The sequence below is a fragment of the Nycticebus coucang genome, chromosome 14, assembly GCF_027406575.1.
Source record: "Nycticebus coucang isolate mNycCou1 chromosome 14, mNycCou1.pri, whole genome shotgun sequence".
NCBI classification, from domain to species: Eukaryota; Metazoa; Chordata; class Mammalia; order Primates; family Lorisidae; genus Nycticebus; species Nycticebus coucang.
The window spans coordinates 3322951-3338470 of NC_069793.1; the positions used below are offsets into that span (position 1 = coordinate 3322951).

General features: G+C 47.8%; 1 protein-coding gene across 1 annotated transcript; it reads right to left on the minus strand.

Annotated features, from left to right (window-relative positions):
• Nucleotides 1-7: 7 nt before the first annotated feature.
• CTSF (cathepsin F) lies at nucleotides 8-4880 on the minus strand. Its single transcript, XM_053561846.1, is given in 14 exon segments — nucleotides 8-573; nucleotides 657-715; nucleotides 1108-1198; nucleotides 1291-1355; nucleotides 1435-1554; nucleotides 2345-2425; nucleotides 2505-2601; nucleotides 2690-2835; nucleotides 2957-3070; nucleotides 3610-3685; nucleotides 3803-3943; nucleotides 3945-4040; nucleotides 4293-4391; nucleotides 4578-4880. Coding segments are annotated over 14 exon segments (1473 nt in total). The 5' UTR covers nucleotides 4791-4880; the 3' UTR covers nucleotides 8-498.
• Between the last annotated feature and the right edge of the window lie 10640 nt (nucleotides 4881-15520).

Below are 15520 nucleotides of genomic sequence, written 5' to 3' on the forward strand. Positions count from 1 at the left end.
CAAGGACTGAGCACTCACACCACTTTGGGGACCAGAACACCTCTTTATTGCTGTTAGAAGGAGCAGTTACAAGTATCCTGGGTCTGGAAAGGGAATCTGTCCCCAAACCCGGGGGGGGGGGGGGGGACTAGAAAATTTCTAGCATGAAACAGAGGAAAGCTGGGGCAGGAAACCAGAGTCTGCTGAGGACAGAGCTGGGTTTAAGATCAGAATATCTTCTTCTTGCCTGTTACCCGAGTCCAAAGCTCATGCTCCAGTGTCAGCCACCAAGAAATGCTTAGCCCCAGAACCTCCTAGCTACTACAAACCAACAGGCGCAGGTGGGGGGCTGTGGGGTGGGAGTGGGTGGCAGGGAGTAGGGGCTGTGCTAGCTGGGTGCCCTTTGCTCACCCCAAGTCCCTCAGCCAGCTGGCCCTCTTGGGGAGGGGCCTGGACATGCAGGTCAGGCTGGGGGAGGGGCTGCTCCTGTTGGCACCAGGTCCCGAGCCAGCAGGCTCCTCATTCCACCACCGCTGAGCTAGCCATAGTGTTCACTCCACAAGCCCCGGACCCACGGTGCAAGTAGTAGTAGCCCTGAGGGAGTGGGGAGAGGGGGCTGGTGAGGACACCAAGGTAGGATGGCACTTAAGAGATGCGGCCAAGTAGGCAAGACTCACCTGTTCGCCCCAGTCGGTGCCCCAACTGTTCTTGATGGCCCAGAAGGGAATGTCAGAGCCTGGGGAGCAGTGTTGGGTGCAAGGAGTCAGGGGCCCCCAATTCTCCAGAGTCTCAAGCACATTGCACCCTTCAGATATCTGCGGGGGACCTACTGTATGACAGGTACTGGGGAAAGAGCAAAAAACAAACAAGGCCCACCTGCTCCCCTCACGGAGACCTGGCCCAGCTCAGGGGCAGGGGAGAGCACTACTCCTAGCAGGTCACTGACCCAACCTTCCACAGCCTCAGCCTCCATGGAGGGGATAGCTAACTCCTGTCTTGCCCACAGCCAGCAGTAGTAAGGACAGGGCTGCCAGGCATTCCCCTGATTTCCCCCTCTAAAGGTCCTGAGATGCTGTGGTTTGACCCCCTGTGGCTGGGGTGGCTGTACAGGCAGTCAGTGGAACTCACGGTTGCCATAGCCCACTATCAGTACAGCGTGGTCGATGAGCCAAGGGGTGCAGAGAGGCCGGAGTGGGCGTGATATCCCGTGGCGGTAGAACTGGGGAGAAAGGAAGGAGTGGGGGGCCAGCTCTAAGGTGAAGTAGGGGAATCAGCAAGAGAGGGAGCAGGGGCAGCAGGTGAAGGCCCTACCTGCATGCCAAAGGCATTGATGGCAACGGAGATCGGGCCTTTCTTGGCCAGCCAGGCTGCCAGTTCTGAGGTGGGAGAGACGGTGTCAGGGAGCACCCGTACCCCAGCCCCACCCGGCCTGGCCTTATTCCACCCCTCACTCACTTTGTTCATTACGGCTCAGCTCCACCGAATCATTGATGTAGACCTTGGCCTTCTCTGCTGAGAAGTTGCAGGCTTGCATTTGGCCCTGGTAGCTGTAGTCCTCTTCTGTCTCCAGCCCTCCTGGGGATGGAGGGAGTGGGTCAGGGGGTGGGTAGGATGTCTAAGCTAAGACTAAGCTAAGCCTCTTAGACATGAGGTCTCATGTTCCTCATACGCCACAGTCCATCCCCTCTGGGAAGCACCCCCATTCTAGAAATGACACAACCAGGGATGGGACAGGTGAGGAGGAAAGAGCAATAACCAGCAAGAAAAGTGGCAGGGACAGAACTCAACTCACAACTTCTGATTCCTTCCCAATGACTCCTCCCAGCATTCCTGGCACTCCTGACCTTGTTTTTCTTGTTCCACTGACTGTCCACTCCTAGTCTAACCTAGACCCATGTCAGGTTCCTGCACCAGTCTCTGTATAACCACCTCAGTCCCTCAGACATTCAGCCTTCCACCATTGCAGCCCACCACTGAACTGAATCGCCAATTTAGGTCAATACCGCCACTCGGGAGTAAGGTGTGTTGCTACCTGACTTAGCAGCATTAGGGAAATACAGACCCCCCCCCCCAAGCATCAAATATACCAAGACCCCCTGCTCACCAAGTCCCTGCTATGAGCCTTCCTCACTTGATATTCAAAGTAGTCCTACAAGGTGGGCATGGTGAGACCCATGTCACAGATGAGACAACTGAGGCTCTGAAAGAGCTGACTTGTCCAAGGTCTTCAGCCAATAAGGGTGAGCAATTAACACTAGAACCCATTTCTGTGTGACTCCCACGCTCATGTCTCCTCCTCATACACTGACCTCCTTCAGAGGGAGAGGGGGCTCCTGTTGCCCTGCCTCACCCCACTGATGCATACCCAAATTCTTTATGGCTGAGTAGGCGTTGGAGGGTAAGCCACCCAGGCAGGCTTTGTCCATCTTGTCACAGTCCAAGAGCTCTAGGAGACAGAAGGCCAGTCCCAAGAAGCCCTCCAGAGGGGCTGGGGTGGGGACAAGGGGAGCAAGTGAGATACTCACCCTGCTCAGAGAGGGACAGCAGGGTCCCGTGGTTCAGGAACCACTGGCCCTCCACATTGCCTGTGACTGAGAAAGCCCAGCAGGAGCCACACATACCCTAGAAGAAACGGGCTGAGTCAGGGCTGGATCCTTTCTCCAGCTTCTGTGCAGTGCTCATGTCCCACCCTGACTTCTAGGGGTCCAACCTGGTTCTTAACGTTAGTGACAGCCCCCTTATTCCTCCAGTCCCATTCAGGTGGGGCAGGGTCACCCACAGGCTTGGCTACACGCATCTTCTTGCCAAGATCTTCTCGGAGGAGAGGATTCAGGTAGATGGTACGGAACTCCTCTTCTGTAGAAAAAGGTGGCAGGGCATGGGAAGGAAGAGTATTCTAAGACAGCCCTGACCAGGCACCTTGGGAGCAGGCCCTGTCTCTTCCATGCTCCACAATGGCTTTGGCCATCACTCTTACCTGTGAGATCACTGAACTTGGTAACCCCATAATGAGCTGTGCCTTGATCCAGGGCCTGGATCTTCTGTGCTCGTACCATGTTATTGATAAAGATGGACAGGCGCCACTGAGTTTCTGAGGACCAAGGATCAAGAGAGAAGGGCCTCAATCCCAGGCAATTATACAAGGAGGGGAAATTAGGCTAACAGGTAGAGGTTTCCCTGGGAAGTAAATACATTCTGGATCAGCCCTGAAGCTCTTCTCAAGAACAGAACCCTTGGGCAGGTGGGAGTCGGGGACCAGACTTGCAAGTAATGAAGTGGGAGGTGTGATCAACTTTTGGGGCCAAACTGGAATGACGACTTCTCAGGTATGAAAACAGCAATCAAAGTGGGAGAAAAACATGATACCAGGGAGCCTATAGCAGAGAAAATTTAGCTATTGCCCTGCCCCACCCTTCTCAGAATGATGGGAGGCCCATGATTTCTGATCAGGAAGATAAGGTAGGATAAGGGACCAGGTACTCGAGATGGCTTCCCAGGAGAACTTGGGGACTTAGGGAACCTTGAAAGGCATTTCCTCTGTGCTCTTCCACTCCCCAACATCAAGATCCCAAGTTGTGAGAGAAGGCCATGATCTGATTCAAACAGGTACGGCCAAGGCTGGGTCCTCACCTTCCTTACTCTCATATGTCCGGTTATAGGTGGTGAGAAAGTCCTTGAAGACTGAAAGCATCTTCATGGAAAAGTCCTGGAAGAGCAGAAAGATCTTCACAAGGAGTTCAGCCTGAAGGGAGCCCCACTGCAGGGTGAGGGAGAAGAAGTAGAATAAGGCAGCAGCTGACTCCCCCAGATATGGGCTCCTCACCTTGGACAGAGGACCCTTGTTCAACAGTGAAATGACTGAACTCAAAGTGTCGTTTTTCTCGTCTGGATAGGGTAGGGACAGAGAGGAGATCAAGACTAAACTCCGAGTAAAGTGTGATGGGGTTATCCCAGCATCCTTGGGCTATCCCAGCACCTGTAACCTTGGTATCCACTGGGCCGCAGTCCCTCCTCAGCAGCATGTGTTTTCCTAGCTCGTCCAGGATTTCAAAGCTGCAGAGCTGGAGGGAGAGGAAGAAACCAGTCTGGCGGTGGGATGGGAACAAGAACTGGGCAAGACAGAGCTAGAGGCTCCACAGATGAAGATAACCCCAAGGCACAGTGGAGAGTGAGGCACAGCCGGCACCCCCATGCCCTCCTTTCCACAGCATCTTAGGATCCCTGCCCCAGATGCCCCACCTCTTCACCTGACCCTTCACTATCCAACCGCTGCCTGACTCAGGGAGGAGAACGGCAGGAGCCCCATCACTCACCAGAGTTTTCTTGGACACTGGGAGCTGGCACACCGTGGGGTCGTTGCAGGGTGGCTCCTCCAAGGACGCCTCCAAGGAGTACAGCGACCCCTGATCCGCCTGGGCAGAGGAGCAAGTGAGGCAGACACAGCCACTCCCTCCCTAGCCTGTCCTTCATTGACCCCACAGCGCTACCGTGCCGCCCTCCCGGCTCCCGGTCACCAGAGGTCCAGGCCCCACATCCCAAGTCTAGGCCAAAATTCCCATCCGTCTCCAGGGGAGCCCCGGCCCCCAGCGCGTCCTCACCTGGCGGACGCGGCCGCGCACGGCTCGCAGCACCGCCTGCGTCCCCGGAGCCCGGCCCCGGTTGTACATCTCCAGGGCGAAGCGGGCGGGCTCCAGCAGCGCAGGGGACGGCGGCCCCCAGGCCTCATCGCCGGCGCCTCGGGGCTTGGCGGGGGCGGGAGCCGCGCCCAGGAGCAGCCCCAACAGCGCCAGCAGCTGCAGCCAGGGCGCCATGGCCAGAACGAAGCCGGCGGCCGGGACTCACGGACCCACTGACCCGCGGACTAACCGACCGGGCGGGAGCCCGCAGCCGAGGTGCCCGCCCCTCCCGCCGCGAGCTGGCCAATAGGCGCCTGCCTAGGGCGCCTGCGCAGTCGCTTATTTACGCCAGGCACGTGGGGACGCTGGGGTGTGGGGAGGGGCAGGGTGTAGGCCGGAGAGTAAATCGCTGGGCTCGCGGTTAGCGCTTGCTTGTCACATGCCGGGCGTTACGTACGATTTCCCTTTATCCGTCCCAGGCAATCTCGCGAAGTAAGTGCTGTCTTCATCTTAAATTGAAAGCATAGAGGCCTAGACAGATTAACTGCCTTGTCAAACATCTGGTAAGAGGAAGAGTGGATTGGAACAGCAGGTAGCTGCCTTCTGCCAAGCTCGGTCGCCTCATTTCCCTAATGCTGCTAAGCCAGGCCCCGCTTCCTACAGCGAAATGACAGTGTCTCAGGCTGTTTTGAGATGAAACGCAATCATGCGTGAGTTTGGTAACCGCTAAAGCTACGTGCACGGACGACTAGGGACTGAACTTCAATCCTTTGCATGCTGCGTTCCAGAGCCTGCCGAGAGGAAGCGTGTACAAATGCCTTAGGCAGCGTGCTGCGTTCTTCCAGCTCACAGTCCAGTGGGCAGATGAGAAAGGACATTTTCCTGCAAGCTGGTCTCGGCTGGGAAAAAAGGAGACTGGGACGGAAGAGTTTAAAGGAATTGGAGCAATCACAGAAGGGAGTCGGGGAAACTGATACTTATGTATTAGGGATCATCTAGTGCCGCACCCCCGGCATCTGGCCGTGGCGGGATGGCTCTGTCCGCGTTGTAAAAACTGTGGTAAGGCGGTGCGTGCTCCCCGGAGCGTTGCCCCCAGTCCCCCTGGCTTGCGACAGCAGCGCATAAGTTGCCTAGCATGCCTTTTGGTGAACGTAAAAACTCATGAGGTACGGCATAAAAGCCTAAAGGACTTTTACCCTGAAACTTGTTTGAAACCTGCTTGGTGAGCTGAATGCCTGATTGTTGCCTGTTTGCTCTGAGGAACCGGAACTAAAAATAAACACAATGCCTTACTAATTCATAATCTTTTTTTACCAAAGGAGGCTTAATGTCTCCAAGGGAACACGTTCCCACCATAAAAGTCAGTGAGTTGAAACAGTGCATCAAAAGAATGTAAATACCACAAACAAGATGTTTCCAACCTGATATCCACCCACCCTTTCCCCCTATCTCTAACCTTGTCTTTCCTAACCTCACTTTCAATATAGTTTAGTTTTCATACAATATCCTTTTATTTCTCATGTTTCCTTCACACTCTAATCACTTATATGATTCATAATACACCTCTAATCATAACAACTATATATAATCATGAAAATAAAACTATGAAAGAAAGTAGTGTTGTATGTTAAAAAACACATTCAACTTTAGATAAAGGAAGCTGAAAAGTAACTGCTGCTTATCAGCTACCTCACAGCTGCCTTTGTTCCCCCTTGCGGGCAAAACACTGTGTAAGATAGATGGTTGAATGCTTACATTTGTAAGACAAGATAAGAACTTGTGACCACCTGCAAGTCATAAAAATGTCTTTTGTGATTTGTAATGCTTTGTCAAAAATGTATAAAAGACACTCTTAAAATTCAGTAAAGTTACAGCTACTTTCCTCATCACTCGTGGTGTGTAGTAGTCTGTCAAATCACCCTGCGTCGACCTTCCAATCAACCTGAGCCGTTCGCCCTGAAAGCCCTCGGACTGAGACTCATTCGACTGGCGGTCCGCGACAATCTAGTTCAAACCTGACTTTTTGTGTCAGCAGAGGTCTAGAGGCAAATTCAACCTACCCAGAAATTAGCTCTGGAGCCGGCTTACAGTTCTGGTTGTCAGCTGAAGTCTGAGAGGGGAGGACCTGAGAGATTCCAGCAGATGCTGACTCCCCCTGCTTGTTCCTGGGTTAAGCAGGTCCTTATGTAGCTTCTAGGCCGGGTGAGGTCTGTTCTCAGATGGGTCCTCACCCCATTCTGTGCACTTAACACTCACTCTGTTTACATCTCCTCAGAAGCTCAAACTCTTGCACACCTTGGAAACTTCACACTTGCTCTTCTCTAGGCCTAACACCCAGACACCTTTTGGTTCTCAGTTTGGAAGTCACTTCCTCAAGAAGACATTTCTGACTCACCCTACCTGCCACTGGCTGGACTCAATGCCATTGCCTCTTACCCTGCTAGATTCCTTGTCTCCCTGAACGTCTCATCCTAAACTATACTTTTCTGTTCACTGGTGGTGTTTGGTGTCCTCACTTGTCTAGGAGCTCCTCAGGGCAGGGACCCTGCTGCTTCTTGTCTCCCTCGTTGCTCTTTCTATAGCACCTAGCACAGTGCCTGACAAGCTGAACAGCTGCCTATTAATGGTATATTGGGTGAATGAATGACTCCCTTGGTATGTCCCGGGAGCAGATGTGATGTCAGCCAACTGCTGTTCAATGCAGTTTCCCTTTCTTTGTTGTTCAAGAGACAGGGTCTTGCCTTGTCACCCAGGCTAGAGTGAAGTGGAGTGGGCACAGCTCATTGCAACCTTGAACTCTTGGACTCAAGTGATCCTTCCACCTCAGAGTAGCTAGGACTATAATCATGGGCTGCCACACTTTCTAAAACAGTGATTCTCAACCTTCCTAATGCCCCAACACTTTAATACAGTTCCTCATGTTGTGGTGACCCCCAAACATAAAATTATTTTCGTTGCTACTTCATAGCTGTAATTTTGCTACTGTTATGAATCGTAATGTAAATATCTGATATGCAGGAAACCCCCACTAGACCCACAGATTGAGAACCACTGTTCTAGAAGGATGAAGACTGTGAATATAGTACTCTCAGTCCTCTCAGAGGAATCTCAAAAATTGCCAACTATCATAGCCAGACTTCTACCTCCACGCACACACACTTCATCTCTTGGAAGGTCTGAAGCTGAGGGCAGCTTCTGTGGCTCAGTGAGTAGGGTGCCGGTCCCATATACTGAGGGTGGCAGGTTCGAACTCGGCCCCAGCCAAACTGTGACAAAAAATAGCCGAGCGTTGTGGCGGGTGCCTGTAGTCCCAGCTACTCAGGAGGCTGATGCAAAAGAATCGCCTAAGCCCGAGAGCTGGCGGTTGCTGCGAGCTGTGATGCCACGGCACTCTACCAAAGGTGACAAAGTGAGACTCTATCTTGAAAAAAACAAAAGAAAGAAAGAAAGGTCTGAAGCTGAAAGGATTAAAATGGGCTTATAAGACCCTGGCAGAGACAATGTGATTTTTCTTATATCTAGGTTTCCAGAGATCTGCATTGGTATCAGACTTAGACTTTATGGGAAACAGCCATCTTCCCTTGAGTCTGTTCCCTGGACACTGGAGCTGTCTGACAAGTATCTCTGGGGAAGAGTGGCTCATCTTGCCAGAGTGACACATGAGAGCATAATTATAATTAATGGAATGAAGAGGAGGAATTTTTTAACAGCACACACATATTACCTTGGCAGTTCTCACAATCATGCAAGAGAGAAATGCACAATTGGAAAAAGAGGACACAGAAGCCCAGGGACATGCCAGCATTCAGCAGAGGAGGCTGGAGAGGAATGGACATTGAGGGAGGAGGAAAACTAAGAAAGGGTGAAGTTAAAGCAAAATAAGAGATATTGTGGCTGGCTGTGTCAAAAGCCACCAGGAGGGCAGGTAAGATGAGAGAGAAGTTGGGGCGGCGCCTGTGGCTCAGTTGGTAAGGCGCCGGCCTCACATACCGAGGGTGGCAGGTTCAAACCCGGCCCCGGCTGAACTGCAACCAAAAAATAGCTGGGCATGGTGGCGGGCTCCTGTCGTCCCAGCTACTCGGGAGGCTGAGGCAAGAGAATCGCTTAAGCCCAGGAGTTGGAAGTTGCTGTGAGCTGTGTGATGCCATGGCACTCTACTCGAAGGGCATAAAGTGACACTCTGTCTCTACAAAAAAAAAAAAAAAAATGAGAGAGAAGTTACCTTTAGATTGGGCAACATGTAGGTTATTGGGACCTCATTAAGAGCAATAGGTTACTGTTATTCAACATAGTACTCGCTGGAGCAATCAGACAACAGAAGGAAATAAAGGTGTCCAAATTGGAAAGGAATAAGTCAAATTATCCTGTTTGCAGACAGTATAGTCCTAATCCATAAAAATGTAAACATTCCACATACAAAAAAAACCTATTAGAACTGATAAATTCAGGAAAGTTGCAGGATACAAAATCAACATTCAAAAATCAGTAGCATTTCTGTATACCAACAATGATCTGAAAAAGAAACCAAAAAAGTGATCCCATTTACAATAGCTTCAAATAAAATAAAATACCTAGGAATAAATTTAAGTGAACCAGTGAAAGATCCCTACAATGAAAACAGTAAAACGATGAAAGAAATTGAAGAGAACACACAAAAAAGGAAAGATATTCCATGCTTATGGATTAGAAGACTCAATATTTTTAAAATGTCTGTACTACCCAAAGCAATTTAAAGATTCAATGCAATCCCTAGCAGATTGTCATGTCTCTACCAATGACATCCTTACACAGAAATATAAAAAGTAACCCTGACTCAGCACCTGTAGCTCAACTGGCTGAGGCGCCAGCCACATACACCAAAACTGGTGGGTTTGAATCCAGCCCAGGCCTGCCAAACAACAATGACAACTGCAACAAAAAAATAGCTGGGTGTTGTGGCGGGTGCCTGTAGTCCCAGCTACTTGGGAGGCTAAGGCAAGAGAATCGCATAAGACCAGGAGTTGGAGGTTGCTGTGAGCTGTGATATCACAACACTCTACCTAGGGCAACAGCTTGAGGCTCTGTCTCAAAAAAACCCCAAAAACCCTAAAATTTATATGAAACCACAAAAGACCCCAAATAGCCTAATCCATCCTGAGCAAAAAGAACAAAACTGGAAGAATTGTGTTATGTAACTTCAAATTATACTACTGAGCTGTAGTAACCAAAACAGCATGGCACAGGTATAAAAACAGACACATAGACCAATGGAACAGAATAGAGAATCCAGAAATAAACCCACACATCTACAGGGAACTTATTTTAGACAAAGGGACCAAGAACATGCATTGGGAAAAGAACAGTCTCTCCAGTAAATGGTACTGGGAAAACTGGATATCCATACACAGAAGAAAGAAACTAAATTCTTATGTTTCACCATATATAAAAATTAAAATGGATTAAAGACTTAAATCTAAAACCTGAAACTATCAGACTATGAAAGAAAAGAAAAAACATTGGAGAAACCCTTCAGAACACTGGTTTGAGTAAGAACTTCTTGAATAATACCCCCAAAGTACAGGCAACTAACGCAAATCACATAAAGCTAAAACCAGATCACATAAACCTAAAAAGCTGCTGCACAGCAAAGGAAACGATAGATAAAAGGAAATGACAACCCGCAGAATGGGAGAAAATATTTGCAAACTACCCATCTAGACAAAGGATTAATAACCAAAATGTATAAGGAGCTCCAGTTCAATAAGAAAAAATCAAATAGGCCAGGCACCCTGGCTCATGCCTGGAATCCTAGCACTCTGGGAGGCAGAGGCAGAAGAATTGCTTGAGATGAGGAGTTCAAAACTAGCCTGAGCGAGAATGCAATCTCACCTCTACTAAAAATTGAAAAATTAGCCAGGCACATGATGGGCAGTTGTAGCTGGGAACAGGTGGCTGAGGCAGGAAGATCACTTGAACCCAGGAGTTTGAGGTTGCTGTGAGTTAGGCTGAGACCACGGCACTCTAGCCTGGGCATCAGTGTGAGAATATCTCGAGAGAAGAAAAAAAAAAAAAAAAACAAGAAAAATAATCAAATAACCTAATTTAAAAATGGAAAAAAGGTCGTGGTGCCCGTAGCACAGTGGTTGCAGCACTGGCCACATGTACTGAGGCTGGCGGGTTCGAACCCAGCCCAGGCCTGCTAAACAACAATGACAACTGAAACAAAAAAATAGCCGAGCGTTGTGGCAGGCACCTGTAGTCCCAGGTACTTGGCAAGCTGAGGCAAGAGAATCGTTTAAGCCCAAGGGTTGGAGGTTACTGTGAGCTGTGATGCCACAGCGCTCTACCCAGGGCGACATAGTGAGATTCTGTCTCAAAAAAAAAAAAAAAAGAAAGAAAGAAAAGTGGAAAAAAGATCTGAATAAACATTGTTCAAAAAAAGATCTAAAAATAGCCAACAAGTGTATAAAGAAATGATCAATATCATTAGTCATCAGAGAAATGTCTCAAAATAAAAAAAAATTTTTAAATTAAATATTAAAACAATTGATCTCATGGAGACAGAGAGTAGAATAATTGTTACCAGAGGCTGAGAAGGGTAGCAGGGCCAGGCAGGGGGGAGATAAAATAGGGATAGCTAAGGTGTCAAAAAATATAGAGAGTTGCATAGAATGAACAATATTTAATAGCACAACAAAGTTGGCAATACAAAAGGTATAGCTTATTTATTTTTCTTTTATTTTTTTTCCACAGGACCACTTCTTTTTTTTTTTTTTTTTTTGGATTTTGGCCGGGGCTAGGTTTGAACCCACCACCTCTGGCATATGGGACCGGCGCCCCACTCCGTGAGCCACAGACGCCATCCCACTTTTTTTTTTTTATTAAATCATAGCTGTGTACATTGATATGATCATGGGGCATCATTCACTAGCTTCACAGACACACTTTCATCACACTGGTTAACATAGCCTTCCTGGCATTCTCTCAGTTACTGTGCCAAGACACTTACATTCCACATTTACCAAGTTTCACGTATACCCTTGTAAGATGCACCTTTTTCTTTTTTTATTAAATCCTAGCTGTGTACATTAATGTGATCATGGGGCACCATACACTGGTTTCATAGACCATTTGACACATTTTCATCACACCGGTTAACATAGCCTTCCTGGCATTTTCTTAGTTATTGTGCTAAGACATTTACATTCCACATTTACTAAGTTTCACATATACCCTTGTAAGATGCACTGCAGGTGTAATCCCACCAATCCCCCTCCCTCTGCCCACTTCTCCCCTCCCTCCCCTCCCTTTCCCCCTACCTCCTATTCTTAGGTTGTAACTGGGTTATAGTTTTCATGTGAAAGCCATAAATTCATTTCATAGTAGGGCTGAGTACATTGAATACTTTTTCTTCCATTCTTGAGACACTTTACTGAGAAGATTATGTTCCAGCTCCATCCATGTAAACATGAAAGAGGTAAAGTCTCCATCTTTCTTTAAGGCTGCATAATATTCCATAGTGTACATATACCACTATTTATTAATCCATTCGTGGATCGATAGGCACTTGGGCTTTTTCCATGACTTAGCAATTATGAATAGGGCTGCAATAAACATTCTGGTACAAATATCTTTGTTATGATGTGATTTTTGGTTTCTGGGTATATGCCTAGTAGAAGAATTCTAGGATTGAATGGCAGATCTATTTTTAGATCTCTAAGTGTTCGCCAAACATCTTTCCAAAAGGAATGTATTAATTTGCATTCCCACCAGCAGTGTAGAAGTGTTCCCTTTTCTCCACATCCACGCCAATATCTTTGGTCTTGGGATTTTGTGATATAGGCTAATCTTACTAGAGTTGATGATATCTCAAAGTAGTTTTGATTTGCATTTCTCTGATGATTAAAGATGATGAGCATTTTTTCATATGTCTGTAGGCCATGCGCCTGTCTTCTTCAGAGAATTTTCTCTTCAAGTCCCTTGCCCAGCCTGCAATGGAATCACTTGTTCTTTTCTTGCTTATACGTCTAGCTTATTTATTTTATTTATTTTTTTGAGACAGTCTCAAGCTGTTGCCCTGGGTAGAGTGCTGTGGCATCATAGCTTACAGCAACCTCCAACTCAGGCTCAAGTGATCCTCTTGCCTCAGTTTTTCTATTTTTAGTAGAGACAGGGTCTCACTTTTGCTCAGGCTGGTCTGGAACTCATGAGCTCAAGCAATCCACCACCTTGGCTTCCCAGAGTGCTGGGATTATAGGGGTGAGCCACCTCACTGGCCTGAAGGCATACTTTATTTATTTATTTATTTATTTATTTTTATTGTTGGGAATTCATTGAGGGTACAATAAGCCAGGTTACACTGATTGCAATTGTTAGGTAAAGTCCCTCTTGCAATCATGTCTTGCCCCCAGAAAGTGTGACACACACCAAGGCCCCACCCCCCTCCCTCCGTCCCTCTTTCTGCTTTTCCTCCCCCCCCATAACCTTAATTGTCATTAATTGTCCTCATATCCTGAAGGTATACTTTAAAGCAGCCGTTCTCAACCTGTGGGTCGCGACCCATAGGAACTATATTAAAGGATTGTGGCATTAGGAAGGTTGAGAACACTGCTTTAAAGTAACTAAAAGAATGGAGTTGGAATGTTCCAAATGCAAACAAACGACAAATGCTTGAGGTGATGGATATCACATATGATTAATTTGATTAATACACATTGTATGTTTGTATGAAAACATCACATGTACCCTATAAATTAATGCAACTATTATGTACCCACAGTAATTAAAAATAAAAAGTTTAATTTTTAAAAAATGCAGTGGGTTGAGGAAAGAATATGAGAAGTGTGGCCAATGATAGGAGGCAAGGATTTCGGGAAGTTTTGCTATGGAGGTGAGTGGAGAAACAAAGCGGTAACTGGAGGGGTGTGGGGCAGAGTGCTTTTAGGGTGGAGACGCTACTGCACGTTTATGGGTTGGTGGGTTGATGGGAGTAGGAACAGAGATGTGATGATCAGGAGAAAGAGGGCTGACTTGCAGGAGCAAAGTCTTAAGAAGGTGAAGGCTGGTGTATTTGTTATCTTCTGCACAAAATATAACCACAAAATTAGTGGCTTAAAACAAGGCATTTATTGGGCAGCGCCTGTGGCTCAAAGGAGTAGGGCGCGGCCCCATATACTGGAGGTGGCGTCTTCAAACCCAGCCCCGGCCAAAAAACTGCAAAAAAAAAAAAAAAGGTATTTATTACATTAGTTCCAGGGGGTCAGAGGTCTAGGTGTGACTTAACAGGTCTTCTGTAAAGCAGCACTCAAAGGGTTGGCCAGGGCTGCAGTCCCCTCTGAGGCTCAGAGGGGGAAAGAGCTTATGCAGTGGTGACACCATTCTGTTCCCGGTGGGCTGCCAGACCATGAGCCTCAGTTACTTGTCAGCTATTGGCTGTCCCTGTTCCTTCATACGTGGTCCTTCCCAACAGGGTCCCTTGCATCCTCAATGCCAGTAAGGGAACAAGGGGCTATTAAAATCTTCTATAACATTATCATATACAACGTAATCACATTTATCAGTCGCCTCTGCTCTATCCTGTTGATTAGGAGCAAGTCACAGTCCTATGCATGCTTGAGTGGAGGGCATTACTCAGGGTGCGAATATCAGGAGGTGGGGGCCATCACCTTAGCATCTGTCTGCCACGGGCCTTCCCCAGAAGAGTGCCCAGTACACAGAAATACTAACACAGCAGTTCTCAACCTGTGGGTCATGACCCCTTTGGGGTTGAACGACCCTTTCACAGGGGTCACCAAAGACCATTGGAAAACATATTTCCGATGATCTTAGGAACTGAGACACTGCTCCTTATGTGTAGGAGTCACCACAACATGAGGAACTGTATTAAAGGGTCGCGACATTAGGAAGGTTGAGAACCACTGTGCTAACAGCAGCAATAATAGGGGCTGACATTTCATGCTCACTGGCTAGCCATCCCGTGTCCTCAGCATGTGCATGTAGGAGCCCATTCAATGCCACACAACTGGGTAAGATAGTGATGATACAGATGATAAACTAAAACAAAGAGATTCAGTAACTTGCCCAAGTTGGTAGAAATAGTGCATGATGGGAGCAGAGTTTGAATCCAGTTCTAGGGCAGTGCCTGTGGCTCAAAGGGTAGGGCGCTGGCTCCATATGCCAGAGGTGGCGGGTTCAAACCCAGCCCCAGCCAAAAACTGCAAAAAAAAAAAAATCCAGTTCTAATAATGACTCTGCTTCTCATGGCTCAACCTTAATCCCAACTATTCAGGAGGCTGAGGTGGGAGGATCTTAAGACCAAGAATTCAAGCCTATCCTGGGCAACATAGCAAGATCCCATCTCTCAAAAAAATTTTAAAAGGACTCTGCTTCTCAAACTGGCCTCTATGTATCTGCAGATCCCCAGGGTACATGGAGGCGTGCCACTGAAAGCACTGTTAAATAAATAGAGGATAAATAGAGCACTGTTTCTCCGAACACACTCAGTGGATCAGTCCCCCAGTCACTGAGGGGTAGCTGACAAAGCATAGTCCTAGCTTCTGCTTCAGCAGATCTAGGTAAGAAACTTGGAATATGTTGGTGAATCTTATGCACACTTATGTTTGAAAAGTATGCTGTTATACATAAATTTTTACAAGGGGCTGGGTATGGTGGCTCACGCCTGTAGTCCCAGCGCTGTGGGAGGCCGAGGCGGGTGGATTGCTGAGCTCAGAGGTTCGAGACCAGTATGAACAGCAGTGAGCCAGAGTAAGACCCCGTCTCTACTAACATCAAAAACAGCCGGACATTGTGGTGGGCGTCTGTAATCCCAGCTACTGCCGAGGCAATGGGAAAGAGCACCACCTGAGGAAGAAGAAAATGAACAAAAAAGAAAGAGTAGGCTTATTGTACCCTCAATGAATCCCCAACAATAAAAAAAAAAGAAAGAG